At 35.3% G+C, this 25,473-nt stretch overlaps 1 protein-coding gene and 1 long non-coding RNA gene across 3 annotated transcripts in view; one reads left to right on the forward strand and one right to left on the reverse strand.

The window, feature by feature from the left end:
- Window positions 1–23,937, forward strand: part of LOC309499858 — a 55,111-nt gene extending 31,174 nt beyond the window's left edge. The window contains exon 3 of one of the 2 annotated variants that reach the window (XR_014206370.1): window positions 20,714–23,937. This is a non-coding gene — a long non-coding RNA (uncharacterized lncRNA). Of the gene's footprint in view, window positions 1–14,148; window positions 14,281–20,713 lie in introns of those variants that run through there. The other variant, XR_014206371.1, reaches the window with a different exon arrangement.
- The window catches only part of ca4a (carbonic anhydrase IV a), a 24,318-nt gene continuing 1,188 nt past the window's right edge, over window positions 2,344–25,473 (reverse strand). The window contains exons 2-8 of the mRNA XM_082171301.1: window positions 16,267–16,311; window positions 15,989–16,153; window positions 14,168–14,313; window positions 11,417–11,509; window positions 11,262–11,328; window positions 6,923–7,086; window positions 2,344–4,141 (exon numbers count right to left, since the gene is read on the reverse strand). Of these exons, the coding sequence (XP_082027427.1) occupies window positions 3,962–4,141; window positions 6,923–7,086; window positions 11,262–11,328; window positions 11,417–11,509; window positions 14,168–14,313; window positions 15,989–16,153; window positions 16,267–16,311 (860 nt within the window). The 3' untranslated portion in view covers window positions 2,344–3,961. The remainder of the gene's footprint in view (window positions 4,142–6,922; window positions 7,087–11,261; window positions 11,329–11,416; window positions 11,510–14,167; window positions 14,314–15,988; window positions 16,154–16,266; window positions 16,312–25,473) is intronic.

Here is a 25,473-nt window from a genome sequence, read left to right on the forward strand (position 1 = left end):
GATATTAGAAAATACAGAAAACAGGAGGAAATAATTGATAGAACATAGAAAATAAATAAGAAAAAAAATATGATGATAAAAAAAGGAAACATTCCTTGAAATCAACTCTTTCACATCATAAAATAGTTGAACTATTCAAGATTTTCTTTTTTTTCTTTTTTTTCCCTGATGCTACTGATGAAGCATTTTAATTCCTTTCCTAATTTTGGAGTATATTAATTTCTGAATTAATTAATTAATTAATGTAAAAAAAAAAAAAAAAAATGGCTCTAAATGATTACGATTATGAACATAAAAATAAAAAATAAAAAAAATTCTTCGGACAAATTACCTTTCACAGTGACATATATATCAAATAACAATATAATCAAATAAAGTCTGGAGCGATGGAGTTACACTGGCCCACACTGAAAAAGCAGATATTAGAAAATACAGAAAAACAGGAGGAAATAATTGATAGAACATAGAAAATAAATAAAAAATACAATATGAAGTTTATGCATAAGTGAAAAAAATGATGATGATAAAAAAGGAAACATTCCTTGATATCAACTCTTAAGCATCAGATTTAATCACATCATAAAATAGTTGAACTATTCAAGATTTTTTTCTTTTTCTGATGCAACTGATGAATCATTTTAATTCCTTCCCTAATTTTGGATTATATTAATTTCTGAATTAATAGATTTTTTTTTTTTTTTTTTTTTTTTACCCCTTGATGTGGATCTAAATTATCTAAATGATTAAGATTATGAACATACAAAAAAAAAAAAAAAAAAAGTTTTTCTTCCCCAAATGTATATTCAAAAAGGACAATTAAAACAAAACAAAAAAAAAAACAGACAAATTACCTTTCACAGTGACATATATAATATATCAAATAACAATATAATCAAATAAAGTCTGGGGCGATGGAGTGACAGTAATCTCTTGTGGTAGACACAGGCTCTTTGTAATGTTGTTCTTGAGTGTCCTTGCGCTGAAATGCACAGGTTCAGACGGTGTGAGTCAATTAGAAAAGGATTAGATGTTGATACGTGTCTCCGACTGACGGAGTTTATATAGGAACGTGAGACAGACGCGTGCAATTAAATCTCACCTCATAACAGAAGACATCTGGAGATCACTGACCTCTGTCTTCTGGAAACATCATCTAATATCTGTGTGTGCAGTCATGGGCGGATGAGGTGTGTGTGTGATCACTGGTGCAGATATCTCCAGTTGCTTTCAACTAATTAATGCATTTATTCTTAGTCTCATACTGGGTTTTAACATGCACATCCGATTTGGTTTATCAGAAGGCTGAAGATGAGTCAAAGTGCAGTCGCTTCACTCTTAAAAATAAAGAGGGTTTTCGCAGAAATGCCATAGAAGAACCATTTTCGGTTCCCCAAAGAACCTTTGAGTGAAAAGCTCTTAAAAGAAAACATTTTTCTCAGTTTGCAGAACATTTTCCGATATATAAAGAACCTTTTGTGGAATGGAAAGATGTTAAAGGTTCTGCACTGAACCATTGATGCCGATAAAGAACTTTTATTGTACAGTATCTGAACTTACATTTTTTTTTTTCAGATTTGATATTTAATATATTACATCATTATTTTTGCAGAACAGTCTTATTTCAGTATTATTATTTTTTTACCAATATATTATTTATTACTTAATTTTAGTTTTAGTAATTTTGCTATGGGTGATTGTTATTTTTATTATATATTTTTTAAATATTTCTGTAACAATACAATAAAAAGGTTTAATTTGTTAACATTAGTTCATGTATTAACTAACACGAATTGTTAGTTCACAGTGCATTTACTAATGTTATCAAATACAACGTTTGATTTTAATAATGTGGAAATGTTGAAATGAACATTAAATAAGATTAATAAATGCTATAGAAGTCTTGTTCATTCTTAGTTCATGTAAACTAAAGCAGTGAACTAATGAACCCTTATTGTAAAGTGTTACCAATATTTCTATTTAGCTTTATTTGATTTAACCCTCATTTCAGTCGTAATTCAACTCATTTATTTCAGTTAGTTGCCAAGGCAACATTTCAATTTTTTTCATATAATATTTCAATTTTATTGTATTTTATTTCAGCTTTATTTCAATTAACAATTTTTTTTTTTAAAGTTAACAATAACAACACTTAACAAGACCTTTAAGCTATGCTGTGTTTTGATTCATTTATTAATATGAAATATTAAAATGCATAATTAAAAAACGGGCAGATTGAAATGGGGAAATTGTTGAACACTGAGAGTCAATAGAGCTTAACTTTTATTTAATTATTTGGAATAATTAGTTATCAAAAAAAAATAAAAAAAGAATTCACGAGACTGATTTAAAAATGAAATGCAGACATTTTTATTATTATAATGGAATGCATTCTCTACATCATACAGCAGTTACATCATCATAATATCATCAGTGCATTCTGACATGTTGACAAAACCAACATTTAATGAAGAATAATCTGTCGATATGCACATAGGAGACGGTGCTCATTGATTCCAGTGTCCAGAGGAGGTCAGATTCATTCACTTTCAGCAATGATGCCAAACGGATAAACATACAAACATACATACATAATGTGTAAAAAAAAAAAAAAAGTTAAACATAAAGATAAGGTAGATCATGAGTACAGAAGTTGCACGTATCCCTGCTTATACAGTCTGAAATGTCTTTATGGCAAAATACTACTAACATTATATGTTCTTCATATTCATTTTCTCCAACAAGAGCATCAATACGTCACATTTTAAACATCCTCACATTTTAAAAACACAAGTCATGTGTCCTCACAACAGACTGGAACAGAATCAGTTTGATATACAGCATACTAAGTTTGTGCGCGCAAGATGCATGACTTTAGACGTCCAAATGTGTGTAAATATCATGCCAACACTGAGTGTAAGTGTTGTGAAATTGTGTTGTACATAGTTAATTTTAAAACGACCTCTTCCCACAGATAACGCTTTTCTTAGCTGACCTATCTTTTATGTGTCTGAATGAAGCAATGCATGTCTGGGTTAAACTTGGAAATGCCAAAGTACTTGGTTCCTTTTTTAAAGTGACTTTGGGGTGTTTTCACTCTTCGTTTTTAGGGGTCTGAAAGGTCAAATCTCATTTTACATGTAAATGCCCCAAACAAACACCGATCCCTTTAAAAAACAACAAAAAACTTTTAAGATATATATCATGATATAATAAATATATGTATATGGAGTAATTTAACTTGCTGTTTATATGTATATATATATATATACTGTATATATATATATGTGTGTGTGTGTGTGTGTATACATATATACATACATACACACACATTATTTAAACAAAACATGTATATTTCAGTCCTGTGATTTGTTTGACTCTTTTGAACTCGAGTGTAAAAACGCCCTAAAAATGTATAAATTCAATCCAAGTAAATGTAAAGTTGTGTGTTTGCTTTTTCTGCTCTATTCTCGAGGCTCTGTGACCTTTCACCCTTGACCTCTGCATCATTCTCTTGAAAAGTGCTGATCATCGTTGTGTTTATTTGCAATGCACATTTCCAGCATGTCACATCAAAGCCTTCCAGCATCATAAATATAGCCGTGTGTGTGTGTGTGTGTGTGTGTGTGTGTGTGTGTGTGTGTGTGTGTACGTGTGCATATGCATGTGTCTTGGCAGATGTCTATAATAGATAAAGGTCATGCATTTATCACCCGTCGGACCTTCACAGAGGATCCGAGGCTTTAGTTCAGTTCCTATTGATAGCTATGAGCAAACGTCTAATGGTCACTCTACTCATGCAGTCCATCGTTTCTACACTAACTACTCCTGTAGAAGTGGTTGTTTGTGGTTTTATTGAGTCGGCAGCGTTTGAGACGCCGTGACTCTGTGGTTTGATCCTGCTGGTCCGTTGATTGGATGAGAACTCATTGTGTTAGTTGTGCAGGTCACGGGTCGGTTGTCTCTAGTAGAGACGGGACAGGCCGAGCGCTGTGCTGATGGAGGCCAAGAGAAGAACGATGCTGACCGTGAACGCTGGTCCACTGGACCGATACACCACACGGGTGTAACGAGGCTGAACAGGTCTGAAGGTTTTCACCATTTGCTGCCCATCATGAAACTTCAGGGCGGAAAACGCACGAAGCTGTATGAAGATAATAATAATAATCAAAGATAGTCATACAGGTTTAAAGGGGTGCTATAATGCCCTTTTCACAAGATGTAAAATAAGTCTCTGATGTCCCCAGAGTGTGTATGTGAAGTTTTAGCTCAAAATCCCCCACAGATATTTTGATATAGCATGTTCAAATTGCTAAAATTGTCCCTTTTTGAGGGTGTGGCCCTTTAAATGCAAATGAGCTGCTGCTCCCGGCACAGGGGGCGGAGCTTCAAGAGTTCGTGTCCTTTTACCTCACACACACATGCACTGAACATTTCAAAAACTTTTAGCCTTTTATGTTCAAACCGGAGTCAGACAATGATGGAGAGACTCAAGAAGAAGTGACAACATGTAGAAGCAACAGGACATTTCTGAATGGTTAGTTTATGAATTTATGAAGCTGATGTGTCTATCTTCTAGTCATTGATTAGCATATTCTGTCTTGATAATCTATAAATCGTGTTCAGGGGGCGGGGTTTATGTAAATTCTAGGGTTGGTGATGTCACTAACCCGGGAGGAATGTGGTGTAGTCTCTACCAGCCGTTTGTTGTAGTCCTTAAAAAGCCATTTCTTTAAAAGCAAATATCTCCCTTTGCTTTGAACTTTGAGCGTCGTAACTTTGCAGATGTTGTTTATGCTCAAACAGCAACATTACACACTAACTAAAGTTAGACAAGTGAAATCATAATCAATTAAGACCATGTTCATTTTTTAGGGTGCACTGGCCCTTTAAATGCTCTCGCGATATTTCATAAATGATCAGTTTATTATTATTATTAGTTTATTTTCTAATAATGCACATTTCTACTGCAACAAGTGCAGCCCAAAGTGAATCAAGAAAACCAAACAAAGACAATACAAACACAACAACATAAAATGCTAATATTTAGTTCTCTCCTGAGTCAGACTCTAAAGCTAAGATGTAAAAGTGCTTCTTCAAAGCCGTTTTAAAAGCATTCATAGTGGGGGCAGAGCGGATGGAGTAAGTTATAATAACTGGAATATATATAAGTATATAAGAATAAATCAGTATATTAAAGAATATATATATGAAATACTGTAAGAATAACTGGATGCAAGTTATTCCATAATCTGGGCACGATCGCCTTTTCGGCACCTGAAGCAAAACGTTATCGTCCGATCTCAGATTCTTTACTGGCTGGTGTAGAATAACAAGATCTGACAGATAAGAGGGAGCGACATCAGTTAAAATGTAAAAAATTATTAATAAGACCTTGAAGTCGATCCGATATCTGATGGGTAACCATTAAAGGGATGATACAATCTAAGTGAGGGCATAGGTTTTATCTTAGCAATTAATCTTAGGTAGTAGAAACTAGTTTTCACCAGAGCATTAACTTGTTTTGCAAAATTCAAGTCGGAATCAAAAGATTGTTTTTGCGTATGGGTGAACAATATGGGGATACAATGTTCATTCTTGCAGTTGATTTTGAATGAAATATAAACCATATAAAAATTACCCGTGCAATTGTATAATTCACCACAGTATCTAGATTGTCAACTTGCTGTCGATTCTGAAGTTTCGGTAAAATAAATACTATTCTTGCTGTGTAAAATACATACGATATGCTATTTATTTATACTCTACCTGTCAAAAGTTTGGAATGATTCAGATTTTTTTTATGTTTTTGAAAAGCCTCTGCTCACCAAGGCTGCTTTTATTTGATCATAAATACAGTAAAAACAGTAATATTCTACTGCTTCATATTTTTATGGATACCAACTACCATTCAAAGGTTGGGAGTTATTAGGATTTAAAAATATATTAAATTAATGCTTTTATTCAGCAAGTATGCATTACATTGATCAAAAACAACAGTAAGACGCTTATACTGTTACAAATTGCTGTTCTCTTGAACTTTCTATTCATCAAAGAATCCAGAAAATTAAAAAGTACTATGGTTTCCTAAAAAATATGAAGCAGCACAACTGTTTTCAATATTAATAATAATCAGAAATGTTTCTTGATCATCAAATCATCATATTAGAATGATTTCTGAAGGATCATGTGACACTGAAGACTGGAGTAATGATGCTGAAAATTCAGCTTTGATCACAGGAATACATTATATTTGACTATATATTACAATAGAAAACAGTTATTTTAGACTGCAATAATATTTCACAATTTTCATGCATTTCAATGCAGCCTTGGTGAGCAGAAGAGACTTCTTTCAAAAACATTAAGAAATCTTAATTATTCCAAACTTTTGACCTGTAGTGTCTACATAAATACAGGACTGTACAAGTAAGGGAAAGCAATATAGATATAGAAATATGGGTAACACTTTACAATAAGATTCATTAGTTAACATTAGTTAATGTATTAACTAACATGAACTAACCATGAGCAATACATTTGTAACTGTATTTGTTAATCGTTGTTAATGTTAGTTAATAAAAATCCAGCTGTTAGTTCACAGTGCATTAACTAATGTTAACAAATAAAACTTTAGATTTTAATAATGTATTAGTAAACGTTGAAATTGACATTAACAAAGATTAATAAATGCTGTAGAAGTGCAGTTCATTATTATTTCATGTTAACTAATGCTAACTAATGATACCTTATTGTAAAGTGTTACCAAAATATGAATACAACTGAACAGTCTCTAGTTCTCTCCTCCGCAATGTTTAAATTTGATTGTCCATCCCTCTCAGAAACGACTAAAATTGTACGAGTTGAATTTTTAAAACTAGGCAACTCAGTATTCCCGATCGCATGTGAAGCCAGCGTGTCGTACCTGTTCTCTGTCGAGGGGAATGGGGTTCTCGAACACCGTCCACACCACAGCCTCGGTGCAGCCCGGTGTGGTCAGGGACCCGTCGTACCGGTAATAGTTCGTCATGTTCCCCTCAGACAGAATGAGCTGATTCAGAGAGATCTTGCGAAGGGTCGTGTTTCCATCTGTTCAAATCAAAAAGAGTTATTCAGAGAGCGTTCAATTTTGAGGCTGTTCATTCACACAGAACACGTTGTTGCATTCCTCTGCACTACTTTTCCATTGTTTTTCAATGTAAACACACACTAGACGGATGTCTTTAACCAATGTGCTGTGTTTTGGCAGTGATCTTTAGATCAAGCGTCGTTCTTCATTACACTGACCTGCGTCTCTTTAGTCTGCAGTCATTATTATTTGCTATCCTGGAAAACAATGCAAAATATGCAGTCCTGGTCAGAATTATTGGCACCCTTGGCAAATATGATTAAAGGAGCCTGTGAAAATAAATCTGCATTGTAAATCCTTTTGACAATCTCAAAGATCTAACCTTTCATTGAAGTTTAACAATTGAAAATGGAGGAAAATTTTCTCTAATACACATTGGCCACAATGAATGGCACCCTTTTATTCAACTTTTTACTTTTTGCTACTTCCTTTTGCCAAGATAACAGCTGTGATTCGTATTCTATAATGAAAAGAGTTTGGAGATCAGACACCATTCCTCGATAGAGAATCTCTCCAGATTCCCAAGTCTATGTTGATACACTCTCCTTTTTGGTTTTCTATAGGGTTCCGGTTTGGGGAATGTTGTGTTGATTTTGACGTTTGTTTTTGGATCATTGTCCTGATGGAAGATCCAACCACGGCCCATTATAACATTTCTAGCAGAGGCTGTAAAGTTTTATATGTTGGTATTTGCTAGAATCCATGATGCCATGTCTCTGAATAAGAAGTCCAGGACCTCCAGCAGAAAAATTGTTCCACAACATTAAATATCCAGCAGGACAGTATATTTAACTGTGGGCATGGGGTACTTATAGGGTGTGTTCACACTTGGCATGTTTTGTTGGATTAAAGCGAACTCTGGTGCGATTGCTCATCTTGGGCTCTATTTGAACGATCAAACGCGAAATGCAAGTAACTTTGTGGGCGGGTCTTGGGCGCTGTTGCTATTATACCGGCGGGATAAATGACTCAAATCTAAAATGTGTTGGTCTGAAGTAGCTTCATTATTCATAGGTGTGGTTTGGGCGTAACGTGAAATAAACCAATCAGAGCGTCATCTCACATTCCCTTTAAGAGCAGGCGCGCTTGTTCCATGGCGGATTGCTATTATAACGGCGGATTTGCCAGACGCACGCCAGGAGCGGTTCACAGCCGAGGAGACCGACGTTCTCATCAGGGCCGTAAAACACAGAGAAGTGACATCGGGGATGGAGAAACACACACAAATTAGCTTCGGTTAAACAGGCGTATAATAATTTGGGTAAATGTGTAAGCTAGATTTATGCCTATTTTTTCACATCTTCATGGACACCACAATGATGGAATTTCCTCATGTGGAATATTTTTCCTTGTAATTATGTATGGTTTGCAAAAATGAAAACTGCTGCTTATGTGTAGATGAGAGAATCAAAGTGTATGTGCGTTGTGCACACTCTACATTATGGCCAAGCATGCGCCCTTAAAATAGCATCTGAACCACTGACTTTAGACGAGGTTTTTCCTGGTCAGTGGCGGAATTGTTTTCTGAAACTGCAAAATAGCACCAGGGAACGTTTGCACTGGAACACTCCTCCTCTTTGCGCTGAACCACCCCCGGGAACGCAAGTTCATTCCCTAATTTACCGACGTGCGTCTGTGGAGGGAAAAGTCCGCTGTGCGTCGGGTGCAAAATAGGAATGATACATGCGCCGGTGTATTAAGTAATTTGCGCTGGGTGCAAGATAGGGCCCTTAGTGCGGTTCATTTGAATAAGTGTGAACGCTGCCATCCGAACCCTGGTGCGCCGAAACAAGACGCTGAAAAGATGGGTCTCGCTCCACTTCCAAACTAACTGTAGTGCGGTTCGAATAAAATATGAACGCAACACAAACCAAAGACATGTAAATAAACCAAAAACAGGACATGATGTCCCAAGATGCGACCCTAAAAAGGACAGAAGGCTCAAGCGCACCTGTCTTTTCTCGTCATAGTCGTGATGTTGCCCATCACAGTTCAGTTCAGGCATCAGAACCGCGTCTCCTCACAGCAGATCTTCTTTAGTGTGTGACTGAGGGATTCCTGACGCTGTTTGGACTCATTTTATAAGCTCTTCAGGAGTTATCAGCTGGTCAAAATACCGTATATATCGTATGGTATATACAACGCACATACAACGAGGGCCTTTAGGCCAGAACACAGCATTGTTCTGGAAGTTCTGTAAGTTCCATCGTGAAATATGTGACCCTGGACCACAAAACCTGTCACGAGTCGCACGGGTATCTCTGTGGCAATAGCCAACAATACATTGTATGGGTCAAAATTATCGATTTTTCTTTTATGCCAAAAATCATTAGGATATTAAGTAAAGATCATGTTCCATAAAGATATTTAGTTAATTTCCTACCATAAATATATAAAACATTTATTTTTGTGAGTGAATGCAGCACAATCGCCAACATAAATGGACAACTTTAAAGGCTTCATCTTGCACCCACATCGTTCCTATTTTTTCCTATATAATAGGAAACTTGAAACGCAAGTAATTTTGTGGGCGGATCTCGGGCCAACAGCGCCCGACATCCGCCCACAAAATTACTTGCGTTTCACGTTTGATACTTGCGTTTCAGATCGTTAAAATAGGGCCCTAAAGGCGTTTTTCTCAATGTTTCGATTTTTTTGCACCCTCAGATTCCAGATTTTCAATAGTTGTATCTCGGCCAAATATTGTCCTATCCTAACAAACCATACATCAATGGAAAGCTTATTTATTCAGCTTACATGTGATGCATGCATCTCAATTTCAAAAAAATGACCCATGTGCCGACCAATCAGGTTGTGAACGTATTCCTATGTGATTTAGGTTTGGTGTTAAAATACCAATGTGAACGCTAAGTGGACTAGGATAATTATTATTATTTGATTTTTTGGGCAGGGTCTTTATCCCTGTTCAAACCAAACCCATATTGAGTGTTTGCTGCCAACAAGCTCTTTTTTTTTGTTAGTTTCATCTGACCATAAAACCCAGTCCCATTTGAAGGTCCAGTCGTGTCTGACAACTGAATATGCTGGAGTTGAGAGCCAAGGATTCTCCTAAACAACATGAGGAGATGTAGGTGCTGTTTGATATTTTTTATGAGATTTTCGGACCCCAAGACTCAACTAATTTCTGCAAATCTCCATCTGTCTCTTTGGCCACTCGAACTATCTTCCTCACCATGCATTAATCACACGATCTTCAATCTTAGTTGATTAGAACTTCTTAATTATGGCCCTGATGGTGGCCATTAATATGGTAATGGTAATTTTCAATGCTTTAGCTATTCTCTTACAGCCACTTTCTATTTTATGAAGCTCAACAATCTTTCTCAGAACTATATTCTTTGGTTTTACTCGTTGTGATGAATGATTAAGAGAATTTTGCCTTTGAGTTTCCTCATATTTATACTTTATACGAAGTCATGGCTGGATAGGTTTATTTTCACAGCCTCCTTTGATCATATTTACCAAGAATGGCAATAATTCTGACCACGAGTGTATGTGGAAAGTTCCCATGTAGATCGTTGTTTTTTTCTAGGTATTGCATATTAATAAAAAAATAAAATAAATAAAATTGATCTACAACTGTTGATCTGAAGGTGAAGTGTGTGATTTCTGTGCCACTAACAGCATCAAACGGAACTAGGCTATATAATGAAAAATAAAGATAACATTCATTTACAAATCTGTATATTGTCCCTCAAACTCACGTCATTGGTTGAGTCATAATCGGCTCAAACAAACAGATCAATGTTCTGAAAGCGTCACAGCGGAAGTCAAACGACTAATAACTGACTGAGATTCTGAACATTAAACCGACACACTGCAAACTAGTTGAACATTGAGCAGATTACTCACTTTTAAGAGAGATTACTCACTTTTAAGAGAATATTCCAGGATATATTTATTCTGACGTCGATGTGCCACATCATTGTTCTTTTGTTGTTTATATTATGCATTTACAGCGATGAAAGATGGAGCATGGAAATGAATGCACGAGTATCAAAAATACAAAGTGCACATATTTAAACCAAGTCAAAATGATTGTCTGTGCTAATCGACAGCATGCCACAGATGAAATATTCCTGTAATATTTCAGAAGTGTTCGTTCAGAACTTACTTGTGTTCTGGACGCTGCGCAGGGCGGTTGTGAAGAGGTCGTACTTTTTGTTTGAGCTGCTTGACTCCTGCCGGATAGAAGTGACGTTATTGAGGTTTTTCATCATATAAATTCTCTTAGCAAACTCTGCATTTTAAAGCATGTGCGTATCAAACCTCGTAGAAGAATCCCAACACAGCGATTCCAGAAGGATCTTTGAGTGCATCTTCAAGTCTGTTGTATCTGTCTTTCATGTGCACAATATGCAGCTGGTGAGAGAATAAATAATGCCATTTATTCATAATAATAAATCACTGTAATTTTAACAATTTAGGATACGTTTACATGACGATGTACTAAAAATGAAAATGTTTTTTGCGCTGTTCACACGGATCCGCAAAAAAGACTAAAAACGCTGTATTATTCATGCCAGGCCAGTAGATGGCGATGTAACGAAACACTACGCACCTATAGACTGAACACGTGATACGCATGTCACCGTTTTCACAAATTCACGTTTTTGTGAACAGTATAAGTTTTAAAAAACGTGCATTTTGAAACCCGTTTTCAAAAGTTTGCATTAATAAGTTTTCCGTTTTTTAACTCTTTCCCCGCCAGCATTAAGAAAAAAAAAAGTTGCCAGACATTGCCAATTTTCACAAAAATGTAATGTCTCCCAGAATATTTTGTTGTATGAATATCCGAACATGCAATATATTACACAAAAAAAAAGAACAGAGCATCTTCTTTTAAACCAAAATAACCGTTTTATTTGAGCTTTATGCATTTTTTTTTTTAATCAACACTTAAATGTGGGTATAAGATTCATAAAAGAGCAACTTTTTGAACATAAAGCTGAGAATTTGTTTTATTTCAAAGACTACAACGTGCATAAGCAATGCTTTTATTGCTTGTTTCTGCTCTTTTTTCACCTGTTTTTTGATCTGGTGATTGTGCACTCTTTCAGAAGTTGTGCAATAGCGCCCCCTATTGTATAACAGTGAAAACACGGAAAACCATACAATTCCGTCAATGGCGGGGAAAGAATTAATTAAAGTCTATGGGGCCGTTTCCACGACACCGTTTTCAATTAAAAATGGAAAACTTTTTATGCGTTAAACTTTTTAATGCTGTAGCCCGTTCGCCAAAAAATGCAAAGGAAAAAACGTTTCCGTTTTTTAATACATTGTTGTCGAGTAAATGTTCCCTAAAAATCCTATGGTTAAAAACCTCTTTAATTGGTTAACAGTACATTACCCTATTCTATACAGTGAAACGCTGTAATATATCTAATGGGACGTTTCAGTAAAGTACTGTTAAATTAACAGAGTAAAAAAAAAAAAAAAAAAAATCATCTAATTTACTGTAAAAAATAAATAAAATAAAACCGTACATTGACGTGCCATGAAACATCTGTGTGGCCTCTCACAACGGATGTGCTTTTCACTGAAATAAATGTTGCTTCTTAGTTTTTCTCATCAGTTTAGTCCATTAGGGTTTTATGTTGCATTATTGTAGTGGTGTGTGTTATCGTGATGGTGTTTTTCTTGACCACCAGTGTTTTAAAGGTGGTAGATTTTAGATTTTTATCAGTTAAAGAAATATATGGTTACACTTTATTTTAAGGTGTCATTGTTACAGTGTAATTATATATTTAAGTACTGAGTAATATTAAGCAATTGCATGTACTTACCATAGGGTTAGGGTAGGATCAAGATTTGGTTGAGGGTTAGTTGCATGTAATTATGCATAATTTACTCTTAATACTATGGTAAGTACATGTAACAAAGACACTGTAAAATAAAGTGTTACCAAAATATATATACAGTACAGGCCAAAAAGTTTGGACACATTACTATTTTTAATGTTTTTGAAAGAAGTTTCTTCTGCTCATCAAGCCTGCATTTATTTGATCAAAATTTATTTTTTATATTGTGATATATAATTACAATTTAAAATAATTGGTTTTCAATTTATTATACTTTAAATTATCATTTATTTCTGTGGTGCAAAGCTGAATTTTCAGGATCATTACTCCAGTCTATCACATGATCCTTTAGAAATCATTCTAATATGATGATTCATTATCAAAGTTGGAAACAGTTCTGCTGCTTAATATTTTTTCATAACCTGTGATACTTTTTTAGAATACTTTGATGAATAAAAAGTAAAAAAAAATAAAAAAAATAAAAGAAGCAAATGTTTTTAAAATAGAAATCTTTTGTAACAGCAATATACACGACTGGTCAGTAATTTGGGGTCAGTAATTTTTTTTTCTTTCTTTTTTTGAAATAAATCAATACTTTTATTCAGCAAGGATGAGTTAAATTGATAAAAAGTGATAGTAAAGAAGATTTATATTATTAGAATTATTTTTTTTTTTTTTTATAAATGCAGTTCTTTTTAACCTTTTATTCATCAAATATATTAGGCAGCAGAACTGTGTCCAACACTCATAATAAATCAGAATATTAGAATGATTTCTAAAGGATCATGTGATAGACTGGATGTCACATGTGACACTGAAGACTGGAGTAATGATGCTGAAAATTCAGCTTTGCATCACAGAAATAAATTATTTTTTAAAGTATATTCAAATAGAAAACTATTATTTTAAGTTGTAATAATATTTCACAATATTACTGGGTTTTTTTCTGTATTTTTTGATCAAATAAACGCAGCCTTGATAAGCATTAGAGACTTCTTTCAAAAGTTTCCTGTTTCCAAACTTTTGACCTGTACTTTATATATATTTTTTGTTTCCACCTGATGGAACAACTGATGCAAAACAAATTAAATGCGCAAAAATCAGGCGGCGCACATACCAGCCTATTCCAGTGTCTAAATTTGCGTCACGCACACTGTACCCGTTGTGTATGCTAAAAAACAACGTTTATTTGTGATTTAGTCGCAACAGTATGTCGCACCTCCATTGGATACTGCTCTCCATCGATGGTGTGTTCAGATCCGGGCCCTCCATCTAAACCCCAGTGAAGGTGAAACTGCACAGCCTTGTACGTTTCTCCCAGGTTTCCTCCAGACACGGTGGCTTTGATGGGAATGCTGACCTGAACTGAGGTGGAAAAGACAGTAAGTTATTACTACGAGAGTGATTTTAGTGTTTGAGTAAAGATGCACATTTCTGCTGATACAAACACAGACACAGCTTTCTTCTCCTGCATCCTATTCTTCCAAAAACTGAACTTTTTTTTGTTACTAAAAAACAAACAAGCTAGCCTAGCCCAGGTGAGAAAAAGTAACGTAACGTTAACGTATTACTTTCCTTAAAAAGTAACTAAAGCCCTATTCGGACGGGATTAACTTTACCAGGGTAGATGGAGTGATGTAATTTTACCACAGGATGTCTGTAATATTAATGGCCAATTCGCACGGGATAAGAGATCTCAGTAACAGCAGCAGAAGTGGGAGAACTCGATTTACACACCGCCGTCACTCCTGTCGTCATGTGTGTGTTACGCTGCTTCCTGATATCACGTGCGCAAACACACATAACCTATATTTATATATATAAAACAGTTATAATTATGTATTAATTAACTTCAGAATGGATTGTGTTGGTAATAGGCTCTTACCTAATGCTAAAAGATGATTATAACAAGTGCTGTCGATCTTCTCTCTGATCTGAATGGTGTGTGTGAAACACTTGAGTTTTGCCACAGACTCGTTCCAGCGACTAGAACACAACTGATGCTTTTTCAAGCGTCTCCATACTCTGAAAAACCGCGGAAAACTACTTTTAAACAGGAAATGATGAAATATTTACGTACATATTTACAGCGGGTGTATTCGCACAGGATTAGTATCACCTGAGCTCATTTTTCTGGACCTTTTTACTGAAGGTAAAAGTCGCCGTAATCTTTACTGACATTGTCCGTGATGATCACTGAGATGCACATTCGGACGGGACTACAATCACAGAGAAGCTCTGGTGATAATGACTTTACCCCTCCTCTCCATGTTAAACTAGTCCCGTCCGAATGGAGCTTTAAGTTTTTCAAACATGGAGACGCTTGAAGAAGCATCAGTTGTGTTCTAGACGCTGGGACGAGTCTATGGCAAAACTCAAGTGTTTTAATCACACCAATTACTCTGGAAATCCAGAGTTCTCGCGAGAGCACAAGTTGAATTTGCTCAGCGAGTTACTCTGGTGTCGAGTAATGATGCTCATTAAATACGCCCCTCTATCCGAGCTGCACCAATCACATCGGGTTATCTGATATAGGCGGGCCAGAGATTAAATATGCCCCTCTATCCGAGCTGCACCAATCACATCGGGTTATCTGATATAGGCGGGCCAGAGGCGAGATGACGACAGCGCTGTGACGTCGAAGTCATTAGTAAACATTGTAAGATAACTATGGATGAACACCAGTTGTTTGAAACGGCTTTGGCCGCTACAATGAACGAGTTAGACTTTTTATCTAAAAGAGGAACAGAAGACGCTCGAATCGTTCCTTTGCAAGAAGGGCGTTTTTGCTGTTTTGCCGACCGGATACGGCAAGAGTCTAATCTACCAGTTAGCTTCACTGGTAGCGTATAGGGTTTATTGTTGTGATTGGTCGTAGTGTTATCCAATTGCATGCAGTGAGATTTTCAAATGCATGCTTGGTGCCGCCCCTCGAGCTGCTTCACTGAACACTGAATGAGTTGACTGAAGTGTAACAGAAGTGATTTGATCTGCGTGCTGTTCATCAGTCATGAAGTGTGTGTGGTGTGTGTTTTCTGACCCGAGTGGCCGTTGTTCTTCATGGTGCTCTCGAATAGTTCCTGGTAACCGGTGAACTTGAACGGCGTCAGTCTCTCGTCCAGCTTGGTTTTCTTCGTCACTATGTTGATCGGAGACTGTCTGGTTTTCCCACATTCTGCGTTCACTTCACTCCATTTGTCTGGGCCTGAGAACAACACAGAGACTAGCATTAGATTTAGTTTAGATTTTTAGTTTTAGTGTAGAGTGACGTGTCTAGAAACGGCACATTAAGAGACTGGTGTTTCTCCAGAAACTCACCTTTACAGTGGGATGGACAGCTGACCTGCGTCTGGTAGCACCAGTCTGGATGAGGAGAAAGGATTAGGTAGTTAATTAAAATGCTTTATTTAGATTTTTTTTTGTTGTTGCATTTGTCTTTTGATCCTCTGGGCATTTGTGGTGCAATGATTGGAGTTTGGAATAATTTTTTTATTAAAAATTTTTTTTTGAAAGAAGTCTCTTCTGCTCACCAAGGCTGCATTTATTTGATTAAAAATACAGTAAAAACAGAAAAATTTTGAAATATTATTACAATTTAAAACAGCCATTTTCAATGTGAATATATAGTAAAGTGTAATTTATATCCTGTGATCAAAGCTGAATTTTCAGCATCATTACTCCAGTCTTCAGTGTCACATGATCCTTCAGAAATCACTCTAATATGATGATTTGATGCTCAAGAAACATTTATTATTATTATATCAATGTTGAAAAAACTTGTTGCTGCTCAATATTTGTGTGGACCATGAAAATAATTTAATTAAGCAAGGATGCATTAAAGGAGTAGTTCACCTTCAAAGAAATGTTTGCTGATAATTTACTCACCCCGATGTCATCCAAGATATCCATGTCTTTCTTTCTTCAGTCGAAAAGAAATTAAGGTTTTTGAGGAAAACATTCCAGGATTTTTCTACACAGAATGGACTTCAATGGCAACCAACTATTCCAATGTTCAAAGGAGGTTCAAATGTCCGTCTCAATGCAGCTTCAAAGTCTCGACACGATCCCAGTGAAATAAGAGTCTAATCTAGCGAAACGATCGTCATTTTCTTAATTTTTTTAAACATATATATACTTTTTAACCACAAATGCCCGTCTTGTACCATCTCTGAGATGCGCCACGCATTGCGTCATCACGTTGGAAAGGTCACGAAAAAAAAAAATATTATAAAAATAAATTAAAACAAAGATGTCCGACGATTTTGAAGTTGGAGGAGAAAATTTGATGGAGTTTTTCGCCCTTCCCTCCTTTCTGAACCGGAGAACACAGACAAATACCTCAGATAGATGACGTGATGCGTGACCTTTCCAACGTGATGATGCAATACGTGGCGCATCTCAGAGATGGTACACGACGAGCATTTGTGGTTAAAAATGATATATATATTTTTTTCATATATATATGACCGATCGTTTCACTAGATAAGACTCTTATTTCTCGACTGGGATCGTGTCGAGACTTTGAAGCTGCATTGAGACTGCACTGAGAGTTCTTTGAACATTGGAATAGTTGGTTGCCATTGAAGTCCATTCTGTGTAGAAAAATCCTGGAATGTTTTCCTCAAAAACCTTCATTTCTTTTCGACTGAAGAAAGAAAGACATGGATATCTTGGATGACATCGGGGTGAGTAAATTATCAGCAAAACATTTTTTGAAGGTGAACTAATCCTTTATGTAGTTTAAAAGTGACAGTAAAGACATTTATAATGTTACAAAATATTCGATTTCAAATAAATGCTGCTCTTTTTAACTTTCTGTTCATCAAAGAATCCTGAATTTTCCCCCCAAAAAATATGAAGGATCAAAAACTGTTTTTAACATTGATAATAAGAACTATTATTAATAACTGACCACCAATAATAATTGAGTAAATTAAATTTGTAATATTTTCAAATAGAAAACAGTTATTTTAAATTGTAATAATATTTCACAGTATTACTGTTTTGACAGTTTTTTTGTAAGAGCAGAAGATACTTCTTTCAAAAACATAAAAAAATCTGAATTATTCCAAACTTTTGTTTATTAGCGTATTAAACAAGTTCTTGTGACTTCATTCTATTGTCTCGTCCAGCAGGAAAACCTCTCCCGGTCGCTCACAATGAACACAGATTATATTAAACTGTTATGAGAATTGTTAATAATAAGACAACTATCTTCATGGACACATTCAGAAATAACGAACGGGATGTTTTGAAGTCTATCTGGCGACTTCTGTAAGAAGTTACTCAGTCGTGACTTGATTTCATGACCCTACATCTCCTCAATGAGATCCTGTTATTTTAGGAATTAAAGAGAAATGTCACTGATGACCCAAATGTTATTGCTTGGAAATTGCACTTGGTTCTCATTTGTTTAACTTTTGAGCCTTAGATGATGTCGTGATTCTCCGAAAGTTTCTTATGGGAGAAATAAAAAGACACAAACGAGTCAATTAATGTCATCCAGTACGAGTGACACATGTGAAGCCGCTCCGATCACTGGATAAGAAATGTTAGAGATCATATTGAGATCTCTTGAGTTTTGAAAGCAGACGTTGATAACTTGGCAAATCTGAGACACTTTTGAGATCTCTCTGAAATATAATCTGAGATAGATAATAGCCGTCCACACCTCTTTAAAGACCCTTACAAAAAAGAAGTATACTTCAAGCTCATTTTATTAGATATTGTAAGAACTTTTGGTCTGCCTCGACCCAGATTCCTCTCCAAAATATATTTTAGAATGAGCTCATCCCCAAAATGGCTTAATTATCATAGAGATGAAGGAAGTCAAGTTATATTGTTTCTTCACCATTTGGGTTGATCACATCCTGAGCAAATGGTCATCATCAATTGGTGAACCCAAGGTGCTTCGTGTACCTTGCCACTGCCATGCTGTAATAAACTTCATTTTTGAGATCTTTGACGTCCACATTACAACTTACACTTACAATATACTTTAGTAAAGTTTAAGTGGGCTATATTTAAGCATACTTAAAGATACTAATGTCAATGTACTCACTGTATAAAAGTATTGTTGGTTTAACTTAAAAAGGTAAGTTACCTGGTTGCCTTAAAAATGTGAGTTAATAAAACTCACTCTCAATAAAAACTCAATAAATTGAGTTAATACAACAAAGGAGATTGGTTTAATAAATAGAAACTCAAAATATTGTGTTATGGGAACCAAATTAATTATCTAAGTTGATTTGACAAAAAATAAAATGTTGTGATAACAAATCATGAAAATATTTTATTACAGTGTATATTATTTTACATAATAAAATAAAATAATAAAATACAAGTATACAAATAACAAGTAGTATACTTGTATTTGTAATTGTCCCACTTTTTGTGTAGAAAAGTACACTTTTAAGTGTAAAAGTATAACTATACTACAAGTGAACTTATAGGTATACTGATAGTTTACTAGTTAAATACTTTTTTAGTGTATAAAAGTACACTTTTTTAAGTGTACTCACAGTTTAGTAGTTTTATACTGCAAGTACTTGTTTTCTTTAAGATAGCTTAATATCATACTAATAGTTTTACTATTTATATGTCACTTTTGCACTTTAAGTATACTACTATGTTCCTATAAGGTATTAATTTTTATACTTAAAATATACCTTTAACTGTACTAGCATTTTTGATATTGTAAGAAAAGACGTCCACATCAGTTTACAATATACTTTAGTAAAGTTTAAGTGGGCTATATTTAAGCATACTTAAAGATACTAATGTCAATGTACTACACTGTATAAAAGTATTGTTGGTTTAACTTAAAAAGGTAAGTTACCTGGTTGCCTTAAAAATGTGAGTTCATTGAAATAAAAAATTGTAGTTAATACAACAAAGGAGATTGGTTTAATGAATAGAAACTCAAAATATTGTGTTATGGGAAAGTTGATTTGACAAAAGATAAAATGTTGTGATAACAAATCATGAAAATATTTTTTACTGTGTATTTGTAACTGTCCCACTTTTTTGTGTAGAAAAGTATACTTTTAAGTGTAAAAGTATAACTATACTACAAGTGAACTTATAGGTATACTGATAGTTTACTAGTTAAATACTTTTTTAGTTTATAAAATTACACTTTTTTAAGTGTACTCTCAGTTTATACTGCAAGTACTTGTTTTCTTTAAGATAGCTTAATATCATACTAATAGTTTTACTATTTACATGTTACTTTTGCACTTTAAGTATACTACCATGTTCCTATAAGGTATTCATTTTTCATACTTAAAATATACCTTTAGCATTTTTGATCATTTTCACAAAGCCTCATCAAGCTTAATATAGTTCACATGTTTGGCACAAAACTTGTTTTTAGTCACGGTGTCAATCAACTTCATCATTTCATGTTTATTAAACTCGTCCTCGATTGTTAGCTTGTTTGGTTTTTCTCCCTCACAAACAAAGAGCTGTTCCCACGTCTCCGATCCATTAGCTGTTATTCTCCGCCATTCAATCGCTTCTGATACACAGGAATTGCTTTTCTATTGTTCGAGAGCTGGAAAGACACAAATCTCTCTATCTGTCCTCTGCTATCTGCTCATAGCATCGCAAGGGTCACATTCTTCTTGTTATTTTATTAATATTTCACAATGGAGACGCACGACTCCACCTTGGTGGTGGAACAAATATTTTGGCCCTATCTCCGAAATCAAATATTCATTGAAACGAATGGGTCGGGTTGTTATTTCTAAGTTCGGTCCCACAGATTGGAAGGTGAAGGAAGTGCCAGTAAAATGGCACCGCCGGCGGCAGGTCTCTCTACCTCATCTGTGATGCCGTTTCCTTCTGCGGGCACATGATAATCGGCCTCACAAACAAACCCAACGTGTGAACAAGCAGCGAAAGCCAAAGCATCCCAGTTTCTCCACATGAGGCCAGGAATGTGAGGACATCAGCGTAAGACTGTGATCAAAACACACCCGTGTTTATCATCTCCCATTGTGTGATGCAGATGATGTCATTTCCCTCACAGTAGCATCCTCTTGAAAGACTTTCATGCTTATTCGTCAACTTATAAACATTGCATTTCTCAATGAAAATGTTCAACTTTCACATTTAGAGGACCTGATACAACTACTTGAATAAATGCAAGTTTCTTCCTCTGTATTCTTGTCTTGTTTTCTAAAATGTTTAACCAGAACACATTTACACAAGATAACAAGTCATATTTTCTGAAAAAAGCATTAAAATTAAGTGAATTTATACTTCAGACAAGAAAAAAAAGTATAAAGCTATCGGGTCAGAAGTTAAGTTCATTTTTTCGACCCCATTGGCAATTTTTGTTGTTGTTTGTTTTAAGCATAATGCCGGTTTAATGTCTATCATAATTTTGCCTGATTGTAAATGTATCTTAATTTAAGAATGTTTAGTGTTAAAAATGTAAACCTTATTTTGATGAGTTCTTTACAACTTAAAATTGTGGAATTTTTGCAATTTGTTTTTGTAATCGAGTTGTTGTAACTTAATGAAGTTGTCTTGATAACTTCAGTGGATTTCTAGTTCCCAGCATGCATTATTGGGTCTCATTAATAAAGGGAAAGACCTGTGAGTATTTAATGCATTGACTTTATCGTGGTTTTTGGTCTTTTGGGGACAAGTTATATCTTATTCATTCAATTTAAATGTCATGCAAGTTATTTTCAGTAGGCTATGTGCAGTAGCTGTTGATTTTAACTGAGACAAGATTAATTGGTTCCAGGGCCACGAGTTAGTCGGAGTAATCAACCTAAAAATGTGTGTTAATGCTGTTTCACCAACTCAGTGTAGTTTGTTAGTTGAATCATTTCATTAACTCGTATAGATTGATGCACACTGTTGCATTGAGCCTTAAAGCTGCAATTTAGTAAAATATCCAAAAATCACTTGCACAGTGTGACATATTTCCTGCAGTTGTGTTCTTACAATATCCCTAAAGTTCCCAAAGATTTTTAATTTCAGAGAAACTCCCATTTTAAATAATGGATCGTCCCTGTTCACTTGTCGCGGGTCAATGACGTAATATCCGCGTTATCCCTGGTTTCCACTCGTACTGCCATAGTAACCATGGCGACCGACGTGGACAACTGCGTTACGTCTAGCGCACGCTCGCGCTGTTGTTGTTTCGTTCAAACATTATGGATCATGGCAAGCAGACTTTGGGACAAAAGGAGAACTAAAACGAGGATCAATATCAGCGTGGCGTTTTCGAGATGCCGAGAGCTAGCGTCCGCGGCTAACTTCCACTTGACGGAGACGCGCAAATGTACATTAAACTAATCAATATTATATAGCTCAACATGATGAAATGTTAGAATATGATCAGTATGTTATTCTAATGTTGATCTCGCTCACTGCTAGTCTCATACAGACAAACTAACACAGAATAACACTAGCGGGTAAGTTAGTTTGGTAGAATGAAATGTCCTTATTCCTTTATATCCGCGGGACTCGCGTGTGGCGCTGAGATCTGTCTCTCATTAGCACTCGCGCTCTGCTTCATCCCACAGTCATGATAAAAACATCAATGTATTCACTCATCCATAAACATTATTAGATCCTTCAGAATGACGATAAGTTCCATAATTCCGCTTATGCGTCATCAACCGACGCCTTTGTTATTGGAAGAGGTTAGCGACTCCTAGCGGCATAAAAAAAAAGAAAAGAAAAAAATTACATATTGTAGCTTTAATGAAGTTTGCATCATTGATTCTATACCAGTTTCTCACTGTGAAGCTGCATTGAAACAGTCTGTATAAAGTGCTGTAAAGATGACTTCGACGTCGTTTGGATTGAAACGAGCAGGTATCATTGGTGTGGGCTATCATAAGCGTGCGGTCAGTGGAGACTGAGAACAATACCTGGCTGATATAAATGAACACACAGCTTTTGATCTTCAGAGCCGCACGAGGAACAAAGTAACATGTAATGCCAAAGACTCAACGCTGCAGCCGTGGAATAAACACAAAGCTAAGATAATACGGTTTCATACACGTAAACCAAAACACAATTCCTGCCGTGATATTATCTGCTGTGAGTCACACACTCGATCGGTGTGTGTGTGTGTGTGTGTGTGCGCGCGCGCGATAAATATCATCTGAACACGGAAAAGGTTTCAAAATCTGCTAGTTACAGAAAGAGAGTTTCCTTATTTAGACAGCAAGATTGAGTTATACCTGATCTGGCATTTTGCCACTTACTGTACAGGCAAACATGTTAAGCCGTTTGGTATGTCTGCGTTCAGGCTTCTGTTTGCTGAGGTTAGCTCATACTGACTGCAGAAAACACCTTCGTGTCTGTCGTGTCTGTCATCGCAAGACAGCAATCATCGTTGTGGTTAAGACGATCTCATAATGCATTTTGACAGAGAAACATTCCAAAACACGTTTTTATCCATCTATTGTTTATTTTCTATATTTTTAGTAATGCATCTTTTGTATAATGTTACTGTCTTTTTTTTATTATTGTGTTATATTCCCTTTTTACTGCCTTATCCTTTGTATGTCTGTACTCTTTTCTGCTCTGGAAGCTTCTTTCACCAAGACAAATTCCTTGTGTGTTCCTTGTGTGTGTGTGTGTGTGTGTGTGTGTGTCTGTGTGTCATTCTGAGTCTAATTATTATTAGCTTATTTGTAAAGCATTTCTTGTGTCAGTCGTGGACTTCATGAGTCAGAAGGTTAGGCTACTTGAAGAATATTTCAGATCAGTCACTTTTCCATTTAGTTTTTTTGACAGCACTTGTCAATGTCAGAATGACTGAAAGGGCCAATCAAATCAAGGAAGGCGGGGCTTTACTGTTCACATTTTAGCGGTGAAAGAGTGTGAGGTAAAATCTAAGTAAACATTAAAGGGATAGTTTACCCAAAAATGAAAATTCTGTCATCATTTATGAATTTCTTTCTTCTGTTGAACACAAAATAATATATTTTAAAGAATATGGTTAATCAAACCATGGATGGGCTCCATTGACTTTCATGATATATATATATATATATATATATATATATATATATATATATATATATATATATATATATATATATATTTTTTTTTTTATTTTATTTTTTTTTTCTCCTTACTATGGAAGTCCATCAACTGTTTGGTTACCCACATTCTTCACAATATCTTCTTTTGTATTCTATAGAAGAAATACATTCATACAAGTTTGGAACAGCTTGAGGAAATTATGACAGAATTAAACATTTTGGGTGAACTGTCCCTTTAAATATCTGACAACCGTTTTATGATAGGAATGTTAAACAGCCAAAGGTAATGTGATGCATGCTACTAAACATTCTTGGGCACGTTTAGCCATTTCGATTTGAAAATATAGGCTAACATTTACGTAGCCTAATTCATGTAATTCACAAACTTTAAACAGAGACGTTTTCACATTTGATTAGACGCAAAGAGTGTGCATTTTGAAATAAGAATACTGTTTGCTAATAGTTATTTCATTGATTTAATTATCTTTTTATTTTGGTTTTGGTCCACTATGTTCGAAGCTACTCTTCATTCCAGCATGTAAATATTCCTATTAGCTTCATTAGTAGCACTTAAGGTGCCATTTAGTTACAGATGCTTTAATGAAAAGTCATTTACAGTCCACTTAACCTCAGGTTCCCCCACAGGGACTGAAGCTGTGATAAAGAGCACAATAGTTAATGAATCAACAATGAAGAAGACCTTTCAGTCCTGGCTCTTTAACCTCTTCACGACATTACTAAGTGATTGATAATGATTATACGAAGAAGATTAAAGTGTTTGTTTGCATGTTCTATGCACTTGTCTAATTTTAGCTCTTGTATGGAGACCTTGAGCCTTTTGACTTGTTATTGGCATACATTCATGTGCCCTAGAAAGTATATATGGACACTGCAGTCACACTTATAACATCAGAATGTTATGCAAATTATATCAAATGCTGTCGGATCTTTCCTCTTCACCAACTTCTTCATTTTCAATGTGTTGTAATCACATTAATATCAACATGTTCAACTAAGCACAAACAAACACAAAGTCACACAATACTTTATCAATCAGTCTTCAATTTCAACACTCCACGTTGTTTTGAGGAGTGTTTGTCAAGTCATGTAGGATATCATTTCACAATACACTGTTTCAAAGCGTCAGTGTTTAAAACTGTCTTTAGATCCTATAGTGAGCAGGAAGTCTAACATCTAAACAAGAGATTAATATGTTTTAACATCTTTAATCCAGAGGCATTTGTGTCGATTATTCATAATTATTATGAAATTGGGTTATCTAACACTGAGACATTTTTTTTTTTTTGAGTGTGACTTAATTTTCCAAATACATTCTTATTGCATCATTTTTGTTGCTCGTTTTACGTCGTTTTTACGTTTCATTAACCACAAACGATGAGCGCGCGTTTTCACCTGGCGGGAAATAGACGCGTAATCGCATTCGTCTGTGGGAGTAACCATAGCATTTTGCTTCTGAAAACCGAACCATAACCACTGTCATTAT

This window comes from Leuciscus leuciscus (assembly GCF_965113295.1).
Source record: "Leuciscus leuciscus genome assembly, chromosome: 5".
NCBI classification, from domain to species: Eukaryota; Metazoa; Chordata; class Actinopteri; order Cypriniformes; family Leuciscidae; genus Leuciscus; species Leuciscus leuciscus.